General features: G+C 29.4%; 2 protein-coding genes across 2 annotated transcripts; both read right to left on the bottom strand.

The window, feature by feature from the left end:
- Positions 1-2956: 2956 nt before the first annotated feature.
- On the bottom strand, positions 2957-3696 carry LOC117168544 (zinc finger protein 723-like). Its single transcript, XM_033354280.1, has 2 exons — positions 3568-3696; positions 2957-3482 (listed from the first exon to the last, which is right to left on the bottom strand). Exons 1-2 carry the CDS (start codon positions 3617-3619, stop codon positions 2959-2961), a joined length of 576 nt encoding a protein of 191 aa, XP_033210171.1. The 5' UTR covers positions 3620-3696; the 3' UTR covers positions 2957-2958.
- A 1406-nt stretch (positions 3697-5102) lies between these two features.
- LOC117182794 (zinc finger protein 626-like) lies at positions 5103-9933 on the bottom strand. Its single transcript, XM_033375901.1, has 4 exons — positions 9830-9933; positions 7865-8032; positions 7268-7780; positions 5103-5143 (listed from the first exon to the last, which is right to left on the bottom strand). The coding sequence occupies exons 1-4, from the start codon at positions 9858-9860 to the stop codon at positions 5103-5105; spliced, it is 753 nt and encodes a 250-aa protein (XP_033231792.1). The 5' UTR covers positions 9861-9933.
- Positions 9934-12821: the final 2888 nt, after the last annotated feature.

Raw genomic sequence — 12821 nt, forward strand, 5'->3', positions numbered from 1 at the left:
AAAAAGCATGAAAGAGGGAGCTCTTCTTAATATTTTGACACCAAAATCATGTCGATACACCTTACCGACTGCGAGTAAAGCCACACACGCTTTAACTTGACAAACTGTAGATGACTAAGCCTTCAAAACCATTTTGGGATCGTAAACGAAGTCCAGGGCTTAACTTACTTCTTCTTTTATATTTTCAGAAAAGATTATACGGAAAATAATTTCCCAATAAGCTTTCTTATGAGACAAATTATAAATTTGGAAGTAACTTGGAAATATATGTCTTGAAAACACAACAGAGAAACTTATTTTTTATTGCAATTCTACATGCCAAACGCTTGCATTTGAGCTCACCCTTATAAAAAAGAAGTATTGGTAAGTATTCAATCCAGTACTTTTTTCGGGGAAAAGTATTGGTTTTTAACACTTATTCATGAAAAAAGGATAAGATCCAAAACTTAACATCACTTCTTTTTCATAAGCGTAATCCGACAAAAATCTGACTGATATAAAAATGTCTAGCATAAGGGTACTAAAAGACAAATTTCGAAATTTCTTCAGGTTTCTTATTTGTGAACCAGTAGATAATGTAAAAAAAGAAGAATATGATATAGCAAATGTTATTATTTATCGCAATTTAACAATCCAATTGCTTCAATCTGAGTCATGCCCTGTCAGAAAAACAGGCTGATTTTTGTTTGATCTAATTTGTTGGGACCTGGAAGAAATAAAAAATTAACGAACAGGTGCATTTTTAATTAATTTCATATATTATATTTATTTTATTTAGAAAGGATCCTTAAGTAAATTTGGTAAAAACTAGATAATAAATACTTCTTACAAAGTCGAAATAATATTTTATTCACTCCTGATAAAATATATTCATATTTGACTAACAAAACAAAAGTTTTTTAAACTAAATTATTAAAACTAATTCAATGTACCAATTATTTCTCGTTTAATATTGATAAAAATTGTTATAAAATGAAAAAGAAAATAAATCAATATATAGAATAATTTTAAGTAATGTGTTTTATTATCAGAGATAGTAACCATTAATTAGTGTACATTAGGGTGGCTTAAAAATGCTTTTTTTTTCTTTAGAGGGCAACGATCCCCCCCAATTTCATTCCAAATCCGAAAAAAGAAATTCTATAATTTTTATTTTTGTTTTATTTTTAGTTTTTAACAGGTGCCGGTTTGGAATTGAAGTTTCCCATGTAAAATACATGGGGAAAAAACATTTTTTTGTGTTTTTGGAATAATTTTTTAGGGTTTAAAATGTGACAGGAAAGTATGGGGGCCTTTTCAGAATTATCCAACGAAGAATTTTATGTATCAGACATATGGGATTGACACTTCTAACACACCCTCATGAGTACCTGAAAACTACCCTTAAAACAAAAACAGTTAATTCTTCATGAAATCGACCTTAATGGCACTGCATTCTCGTATTTTCTGACTTAAAATGATTCCTATTGGTCTAGTGGCATATTTATTATCATTGGTTAATTAATTATTAATTACTTAAACAAATGCAATTTGTTTAAATATTTTTTTCCCAAAAATTTTCCTCCACCCCCTTAAAAATTAGTACTATTAGTCTAGTGGAATATTTAATAACATTTGTTTAATAATTTGTAATTTTTTAAACAAATGTAATTTGAATATATTTTTTTTAAATTCGTTTTTTTCCTAAAAATTATAACTATTGGCCTAATTGAATATTTATTAACATTAATTCATTCAATTCGAATTATTTAAACAAATGAAATTTGTTTGAATAATTTCGTTTCGGATTTTAAAAAAATAAAAATTATTACTGTGGGTCTAGTGGAATATTTATCAGTAATAATTAATTACTGATTATTAATTAATTTAATAATAATTAATGTATTAGTTATATTTAAGTAATAATTTTTATTAAAAAATTAAAAAAAAAATAAAGTTATGTCAAACCAATGATAATACATAATTAAAATCGAAAGATGTTAAAAAATCGATGATGCTTGTCTGAGTGATATAGTTAATTTTCGAAATATGATTAAAGGTGTTGAATGACATACGTACTTCAGACCAAAAAGGTCTTCTTCTTTTTGATCTAGAGTATGTCATTCAACACCTTTAATAATATTTTGAAAATTAAATAAAGTTAATCAAATAATGTTGATAAATATTCTACTGAAGAAATCTTTGTAATTTATATAAATAAAATATTTAAACAAATTCCATTTGTTCAAAGAATTGAAAATTAATGAACTAATTTTAATAAATATTCCACTAGACTGATAGTAATAATTTTTAGGGGGGAAAACGAATTGTCGAGAAAAAAATTATTTTAACAAATTCCATTTGTTTCAATAATTAAAAAATAATTAACCAATGATAAAAAATATTCCACTAGACCATTATTAATAATTTTAAGTAAAAAAAGAGGAGAATAAATTGTTCAAAAGGTCGATTTCATGAAGAATTGATATTTTTTGTTTTAAGGGTAGTTTTCAGGTACTCGTGAGAGTGTGTTAGTGTACATATTATTCCACCATCCGTCAAAATACAAATCAATACTAACCATCAAGTTAACTCTTTAAATAACAGAAAAAACTTAACGTTAACTTAGATTAGATGGAAAATAAAATTATAACAAATTTTTCATTGCCGGTCGTGTGCTTTTCCATTAAGCTATTAGAGAAATAAAAAGAAGAATCTTTTTCCAACATACACACTATCTCAAACCAGGTGTTACACTTATGATACAAGGAATTTAAAGAAATCTGCATCATTATCAGGGATAATTACAATCAATCAGTGTAGATATCATCCACTTTCCGTGAAAATAGAAATAAGCAATATCGATTGAGTTAACTCTTCGGATTTGAATGATTGTATAATTTGTTCGTATAGAAATGTATAGAACCTTTTATTAGAATGATAAATTTCTTAAAGAATGAAGTTTCGCGTTCGTAATAATTATTCCTTAATAAGATGTTTTAAAATAATATGTGTTCCCAAGTTACTTTTTTGATTCGCTCTGTGGCCACAATAATCGCAAGTAAATTGTGGCATGTCTGCTGCATGTTCTAAACGTTTATGTCGATTTAAATCATATGGCCAATTGTAACTTCGAAAACATTTGTCGCAATTATGCCTTGCTGGCGACGTCTGTAAGTCTGTTTTAAGATGTAGACGACCAATGTGTCGACTCATACTATATATCCGTTTAAATTTTTTTCCACAAAATTTACAACTGTACTGTGGCACGACGTTACAGTCGTATTTTTGATGACTTTTCAAAGTGTGTTTAAGTTTATAGGTTCGAGCACACTTTTCGCATTTGTATTTCCGTCCCGATTTATGTCTTGATTCTTGAATTTTCTGCTTATTTTGACTCCGTAGTTTGTTTTTAGTCGATGAAATATTACCTTCTTTTATATCTACTGCACATAATTTCGATTCGTAGTTATTATTACGTTTTTCTTTTGTAGTTTCTTGATCTGCAATTGTACGATAGTATAATTTGCAAGATTTTTATTTAATATTTCTAGTTACAAGATTTTAATTATAAAAAGTTTCTCATACCTTCGATGATTTCTTCCTTGATTTCCAAAGTTTCATAATTGTCGCAATTCATTAAAGTCTCAGTACCAGAATTGTTGTCAGGAAAAGTTCGATTAGTTGTAAAAAAATACTGCCCAATATCCAATCTTCCTGCTGACTTCTTCGGCTCATTTTTCGTATGCAAATCTACAAAATTATAAGGTGAAAATTACAATTAGCAATAATTTTAATTATTTTAATCCTTATGATGTAGCAGATAAAGATTTAATTATAACCCATACATAATTACATTATACATTAGTCAAAGCATTACAGAAACATTTTTTAAAATTTAGCCCTTTCACTTTCCATTACTATAAGCAGATTCAAACTTTTCATAAAAAAGGACAGATTGAGGTACTAAAGGATAGTATGCTTAAAAGCACAGCTCTTGAATTTTTCAATCAAGCATAGGTTCGTTAGATGAATTCCTGAACATGCTTTTTTTAAGCTCTTCTAGCCAAAGTTTCTATTTATACTTTTTAATTGAATCATTTGAAATCCTGGATCGCCAAAATTATAACAAGGCTAGAACCGAGTGAGTTCCTCTTACTTCGAAAGGAATGTGGCTTGATGGTATGATAATAATAATTCAAGGTGATAATTCAAGATAATCATAATAACAATTCTGAAAAAATATCTTCTCCTTCGCTCCACTGTGAATTGAACCACAAAACTTCTGATTGCCGGTCTGGTGCTTTTCCCTTAAGCTACTAGAGAGATCGAAAGAAGTTTTTCTTTTAAATACATGGATTCTTTTACTAGGTGATACGTATTCAAAATTTGCAAGAAATCTGTATCATCATCAAAAAATAACAGAAATTCTGAACTTCTTTTCAGACTAGATCTCTCTAGTAGCTTACGGGAAAAGCACCGACCGGAAATCGGACATTCTTTGGTTAGATTCCAAGTGGAGCAAAGCAGAAGATCTTTTTTCAGAAAAAGTTTAATTTTATTAATAATAATGATAATAATATTAATGGCAGCTCTAAGAAAACATCCAGAGGCGATTATTGTCACCTTCAACCCTAGTGATACCTAATTTTGTACCCACTAACAAATCGGTGTCAAAAATGCCATACATCGTATTAAATTAAAACGTAGCATCCTTAACTCATTAGGCAGGCACTTGAATAAGTCCATAGCTGATAATGAAAAACTGGGGTCGCCCGAAAACAAGATAAAAAAACGTATTAATAATTTTATTTAGGACTTAAAATAAAGAAGTCGAGCTATTCTAAGTTTTATTAACTTTCTACAGAGTCGCTCTAAACAGAAAAAATATTATCTTCTTTTCTGTCTGTAGTACAGAATTTTGATTCAAACTTCTTATTACGTATTTTACCTGTAGTCCCTTTCTCTGAAAATATCCTAAAATGTAATTTACAAACCTTTACTTCATGGTTTTAGTCCAAGTAATTTGATTGCACGATTATACTCATGCCCTTGATGATTCCTTACTTGATTTTTACAGTTTAATCATTGTATTCAGTTTCTGAAGTTTACCATTTAAATCTTCATATTACTTTCTTCGACTGCCTCTTGGAATTGCCTTGATCTAAAAAATTATAAGATTAAATTACAATGACTAATTTTGAATTATTTTAATTCTTACCATGTAGTCATTAGACCAATTTTGGAACCGGAAACCGACACCACTGCTTAATTTCCTTATTTTTGTTTCTTTTCAAAAATATTAGAAGAAAAATATTTTCCAACTAAACCTTCTTATTTAAGAAATTACGCACGTATCACGTAAATATATGTCTTGAAAAAATAATATTATCTGAAATAGTGACGCGAAACAATAAAAATGATGTACAACAGTTAAAGAGTGTTTCGGAAGAATAAAAATATGTAAACTAACTACTCGAAAAAAATTTAAATTATAGCATATAGCTATCTGGTAAAATACAAATCTTTCTTTCTTGTTATTATTGTCCAAAAAAGAATTTTTTTCTTTTTTTAGGAAAATTTTTGGCTTTTTTCAGGTTTCAATAGATACATCTTGCGGTGATTGCTCCAATTTAGTCCTTACATTTTTGGTTATATTTTCAGGAATTCTGCACATGAACTTGATTTTTGGGCGTTAAATAGGAGTAAAATAAAATGATGAATAAATTATCAGTTCGGAAAAATAAAAAAGAATAAAATGGAAATTCTGAAAAATAAGCATGATATATGACACATGACGGCTCGGCAAAATAAAAACTAAGAAAAATATTATTTCTGAAAAATGATAATCAAGCGAGAAAGGTTGGCAAGCTCCCCTCAAGAAAGTTTCGTAGGTTAAAATTCTTATTTTTTCTTCGCTTTGAACCAATAATACAAAAAAAGAATAATATAACATAACAATTTTGATTCCTTATATGAATAATTCTATATATCAGGAACTCGAATTTGAGCCGTTCTCGAGGAAAACTGAACAGAAAAACTTAACACTAAAAAAAAGATTGAATCAATAAACAAAATTTGTTTAAATTCATATCATTGAAAGAAAAGAATTTCTTGTTTTAATTAAAAATAAAAGTTTTACTTAATTTTAAAAACTAGAAAATATTTACCTTATTAGTAATTAAAACAAATAATTTGTTTATAATACAATTTTTGTTATATTTAAACAAAAATATGGCTTTTATTAGACAATGACTTTCTTCGAGATCTGCTTATTTGGATTAAAAAAAAAGTATTTAATTAATTCAAACAAAAAATAAAGTACAAATAAGTTCCGGGAAGAAAGTAACTGAAAGGTTGTTGAATAAAAATAACAATGGAAATGCATAGGGATAAAAAGTGATTATAAAAAATAAGGCAAAAAGAAAGAAAGACAATTTTAGAAACCATGACGAAATATGAGACGAGAACATTTATTAATTCACTAGTGCAAATTAGAAATAAATCTTCAGTAATTTTCACACACTTAATTTTGGATGTAGGTAAGAATTGGTCTTTCATTGAAGTAAAAATGGTACGATTTATTGAGAATTATCCAGATACTCACTTATTGGCCCTAAAAGCAATACAAAATTCTTATGAATATCAATTTTTCACTATCAAGATTGTTTTCTAAATCTTTTCGTTTTGACACGTAAACGTCTATATATTTTAATAAACTTTGTGTAAACCTATGGTATTGCAATTATACCGACACTAAACATCAATTTCTATTTTAAATTCTTGTATATGTTTCATAAATTTAGACATTTCTGTTATCTTAATTACAAAATGATCCTCCAGTAAATTCAGTGAAAATTTTATAACAAAAGACTTTTTATGCCGTCAAAATGTTATTTTACTTCCTCCAGATCAAACATATTCATACATTATTGAGTGAAAAAAACTAATTACAGTCAAATTCGAAAATAACGCCGGTTTTGGGACAGGATGAGGTGGGGAACAAACCAGATAGAGTTCCGCTTCTGATAAAAACGTTTTTATTTGCTCACTTTTGTGTGGCCACCCCACACTCCCCGCAACCACTTCTACACTTACCTGCGGCTTAGCGGCAATTCGAGGAAGGGATATATCCGGGGGCGTTATATCCGAGTTTGATTGTATCTTAAATTATAAAAAATAATTCACGGCACAAAATTTTTGTGGTTGCTCAAAAGTCTTCTGCAAAATTGTATGCGAAATCTCCTACAAGGATATAAGTTTCGCGTGCGCAATAATTATTACTTACTGAGATGTTTTGAAGCAATATGAGTGTACAAGTAAGCTTTGCGTTTGAATTTGAAACCGCAAATATCACAAGTAAACTCTGATTGAACTTCTGCGTGTTCTAAACTTCTATGTCGATATAAATCACATGCCCAATTGTAACTTCGAAAACATTTGTCGCAATTATGCCTCAATACTGACTTCTTTGCGCCTTTCTTACGATGCACGTGATCTATATGTCTATTCATGACATTAGTCCGTTTAAATCGTTTGCCGCAGAGTTTACACTCAAAACGTGGCGTGACGCCGCAATCGTATCTTTGATGCTGATAGAAAGTATTAAAATATGAAAAGGTCCGAGCACATTTATCGCATTTGTATTGCATTTCCGGTTTCTGTCCTGAATCCTGATTTTTCGGCTTCTTTTGACTCCGGAGTTTGTTTTCAGCAGACAATATATCATCTTCTTTTATATATATGGTACAGAATTTCGATTCGTTCATTTTATGATCATTTTTACCTGTATTCCCTCGCGCTGAAAATGTAGGAAAACGTAATTTACAAATTTTTATTTCCTATTTCTAATTTAAATATTTTAATCATATGAATATACTCGTACCTTCGACGATTTCTTCCTTGATTTCCAAAGTCTCGTCATTGTCGTATTCAATTAAAGTCTTGGCACTGGAATTATTGCCAGAAGAAATTCCAGTAGTTACATAAGAATGTGGCCCACCATTTAGACTTCCTCTTGATTTCTTCGCATCCCTATTGAAATTCTTTGCACCTACAAAATTATAAGACGAAAATTACAATTTGTATGTTTCAATGGTTTTAAGCCTTATTTGTAGCGGATACAGATTTTATAAACAACTTATACCAAATCTTTTTAAATGCATTCATAGGTTTCTAAGATACCGAACAACTTTTTGAATCGGAAACCCAATCCAGGGCTTAATTACCTTATTTTGGATAGCCTATAAAAAGAATATAAGAAAAATAATGTGCAACAAAAAAACTTATTACATAAAAAATTACATACTCGGAAGAATAATGGAAATATATGCCCTGAAAAATTAATATTATGTAAAATAGTCATTTGATGTAATAATAATGATGCAGAATATAGTGTTTTAAAAGAATGAAAATAATGCCAGATAAGAATGTGGTAAAATAAAACTGCCCTAAACAGAGATTAGGTCGAATAAGAATTACATTTAAAATATTAGCTTGAAAGAATAAAAACGATTCGATTCGATTTGAGCCATGCCTTATCAGAAAAACAGTGGAATCATTTTCCTTGTAGCTTATTTTTTGGACTCGAAAGGAATACAGATTTATAGAGAAGGCGAATTTTTAATTCATTTCACGAGTTTATACACTTTGGGTTTTCTGTTTTATGTACAATTAGATCCTTAGGCGACGTTGTTTAAAATTGAATTATAAAACACTCTTTGCATCATACAAAAATATAAAAGACCAAATACATTTAAAATCAGGTAGGGCTCTACACTTTAAATCGCAGAATCTTTCGGGAACGAAACATGTTGTTTTTTAGAGGAAATTAGGCGATACGTATTTCTCCGATTTGCAAAAAAGGTCTAAAATGTTACGCGTACTTGAATTTTGTGTTTTGTTTTTTAAAAAACCGGCATTTTTTGAAAACCTCTGTAACTTTTGATATAAATAAGATATTTTGCTTGTTTTAGTAGCGTTCATTGCGTTCTTTAAAAATTCGGCAGAAAATCGTAAAAAGATTAAAAATTAACAAAATGGCAGCGGTTTTTCTGAAAATATTAAGAATCGATTTTGTCAAAAAACCCACAATTAAATATTTTGCCAATTTTTTTAAATTTTCATTTTAATAATGAAGATATCATGTAAATTTGATGGTTGCTAAATAACATTTGTACTTAGCAGAATTCTTTTTCTTACAATAAAATGTTTCATTTTTTCGTGGAAAAAATTACAGATACGGAAAAATGTTAAAACAAAATTAAACAATTTTATTCATAGGGGAAAAAATTCCCCAGCCTCAAGAATGTTTTTTTTTATAATGGAGAACAAAAATTTTCTGGAACACCCCTCCTCTTTTTATTCTTCGGAATTAAAACTTCTTAATTACAACTTCTTGAGGCCGGGACAATTTTTTTCCTTTTACCTTAACATTTTTTCTTACCTTTCATTGTTTCCACGAAAAAGTAGAAAATTTGATTGTAAGAAAAAAGAATTCGACTGGCTACAAAAATTATTTAGCAAACATCAAACTTGCAATATATCTTCAGTATTAAAGTACAAAATTCCCCGAAAGATTGTTTGATTTATAAAAAATTCTACCTTAAAGAAAGTATAGAAGCATTTAGTGTAACACACGAAAGAATTTGTTTAATTACTATGAAAAATCTCCTAAGGATTAAAGTTTCATTTGCATATTAATTATTACTTATTGACATGTTGTGAAGTAAAATGTCTTGACATGGCGACTCCTGTTACAGTTCCGTTCGAATTTTTTGCCGCAGAATATACATCTAAATTGTGGCATGAAGTTTCATTCTATTTTTTTATGCTGATAAAAACTGCTTACAAGTAAATAACTTCGAGTAAACTTCTCGCATTTGTAATTCTTTTCCGGGTTATGTTTTGATTGCTGAATCTCCTGCTCCTTTCGCCATTTCGCTCATTTCTTCGATTGTCTCTTGGTCTGAAAATGTATAACAATGTAATTTTTAAGTCTTTATTTCCTCTTGGTGGTTCGGAACCCACCTTAAACTGTAGGTCCCCCTCCCACAACCAAGTAAGTGCGAGAAAAATGTAAACCTTCAGAGGGTTCTTCGATAACTTCTTTCTAGATTTACAAAGTTTCGTCATTGTCATAATAAATTACAGTCTTGATCTTGTGTTTTTGGAAAACCATACATTTTAGAAAAACAAAAGTTCGTTAGGTGAGTTTTTTACTCTTTAACCGCCAAGCCCAGATTACGTTGAACTAAAATTCTGAAAAAAATCACATCGTAAACTGAAACCTATAACCATACGAGATGTGGAATAACCCACTTTCATCATGTATTTATTTTAAAGAATTATAAGATTTTTATTTTGAAACTCTTCTGGCCCAATTTTGGATTTAGACTTTTCAATTTTGTTTTTGTTCTTCATACGTTTTACAGTTAGTATTTTTTGAAGAATGCATAATTGTTTTCCTGGAACAAAACAAATAAAAGACTGTTAAACCATCATGAAATATGCGTCGAGATACAATATTAGAATGATTTTCGCGGGTAACAAAAAAACAGTGAATTCATGTTTGTTGTAACCCATTTGTTGGAGCTAGAAGGAATACAAAACAGATATGAATTTTAAACAACTATGTTCATATGAACGTCTGGTGTTACAAATCTACAGTCACTAAATTTAATTTTCGATGTTAAATTCCTTTATATGTTTCATATATTTACACATTTCTGGTATTTTAAATACAAAAGCATCCTTCAGTACACTTGGTTAACATTTTATAACAAAAGACTTTTTATACCATCCAAATGTTACTTTAATACCTCCTGATTAAATATATCCATACTTGAATAAAAATCTCCTTAAACTAAATTATTAAAATTAATGCAATGTACACAATATTTCTGATTTAATATTCTTAGTACTTGTTTGTAAATCAAAACCGAAATGATCATCAGTTTATATCTTTCACAAAAAAACAGAACCTACAATAACAAATTCGTCAAATAGGACAAATTATTTAGTAATTTTTTACCAATTGTAATTTAACGTTTGCTAGCATATAATGTAAGATAAACTGGGGAAATAGAAGTGGGACGATGGTCGTGGGGGCTAAAGCGGTGGCCCATACGGTGAACACTTAGCCTAGCAAGGGGAGTTGTTCATCTCCGGAGAGTCGTGGGACCGGTACCTCTAGAGAAAAAGGTTTTCTCTAAGTACTTAAGGCTGTTGCTCTTGGTGGTTCGGAACCCACCTTAAACTGTAGGTCCCCCTTCCACCACCAAGTAAGTGTGTGGAGGGCGTGTAAAGGAATAGAGAAGGTGAAAGAAAAATGTTAAACACTTAGGGGACACATTAGAAGCTTAAAAAAAAAATAACTGGGGAAAATACGACTTTGCAAATAACGCTCCTATTCCTTAATAATTCTCCTTGTTCCACATAAAAAATTAATTTTATTAGAGACGTAGAGTGCTATAGCTGCAATCTTGAAAAATTACTTTTATAAAAAAATATATTCAGGAATTTTTGCCAACTTAACAACGGCAGATTCTCTGACAAGAAAATATAGTTTGCAACATTGATGGAAATAATGCCTGCCTAAAAATTTTATTTTCTGATAAATAAAACATCACTGATTTATCAAGATGATTAATAAATAAAAATTTCCTGTAAGGATGGAAGTTTCGTGTGCGCAATAATTATTACTTATTGAGATGTTTTGATGTAATATGAGTGTACATGTAAACTTTGCGTTTACATTTGTAATCGCAACTATCGCAACTAAATTGTGGTTTCAAATCTGCGTGTTCTAAACGTTTATATCGATATAAATCACATGGCCAAAGGTAACTTCGAGAACATTTGTCGCAATTATGCCTTAATTCTGATTTCTTTAAGCTTTTCTTAAGATGCATGTGACCTATATGGATATTCATGACATTATTTCGTTTAAATCGTTTTCCGAAGAATTTACACTTGAAACGCGGTGTGACGTCACATTCGTTTTTTAGACGCTGTTTCAAAATATTTATATGTGAATATATTCGAGCACACTTTTCGCATTTGTATCTCATTTTCGGTTCCTGTCTTGAATCCTGCTGTTTATTTTCAGGAGGTAAAATATCTGAACATTTACTCATGCCTTTTCTAATTTCTTCTTTGATTTCCAAAGTTTCGTCATTGTCGTATTCAATTAAAGTCTTGGCATTATAATTATTTTTAGAATAATCGTTTATGGTTGTACAAGAAGATGGCTCGTAATTTAGCCTTCCTGCTGATTTCGGCGAATCTCTCTTTGAATTTTCTTGATCTAAAAAATTATAAGGCGAAAATTACAATTTGTAATTTTCAATCATTTTACTCCTTATCCTGCAGAAGAAATAGATTTGATAAATAGCCCATATAAAACTTTTTTAAATTCATGCATAGAAGCCATCCAAACAATTTTAGGATTGGAAAGCAAGTCCAGAGTTTAATTTTCTTTTTTTTTTTAGATTTTCAAAAAGATTATGAGTAAAACAGTTTGCAACTTAACCTTTTTATGCAAAAAATTACATATTAGGGAGTATTGTGGAAAAATAAAGTTATAGTATATGGCTATTTCCTAAAATAAATATGATCTAAGATATAGTATTTCGAAAGAATAAAAATCCTGTAAAATGACAATTCTGTCAAATAAAATTATGTGAAATAGTGATTGAGTAAAATAAGCCTTACGTACATTTAAATGCCAGGAACTCGAATTACCAGGTGTATACATATGAAACCGGTATTTTTTCAAGAAAAAAACACATTTATTTCAAGAGAATGATAACAAATATTTTATTCAGAGTATGCGCCCTCGC

Source organism: Belonocnema kinseyi, chromosome 2 (genome assembly GCF_010883055.1).
Source record: "Belonocnema kinseyi isolate 2016_QV_RU_SX_M_011 chromosome 2, B_treatae_v1, whole genome shotgun sequence".
NCBI classification, from domain to species: Eukaryota; Metazoa; Arthropoda; class Insecta; order Hymenoptera; family Cynipidae; genus Belonocnema; species Belonocnema kinseyi.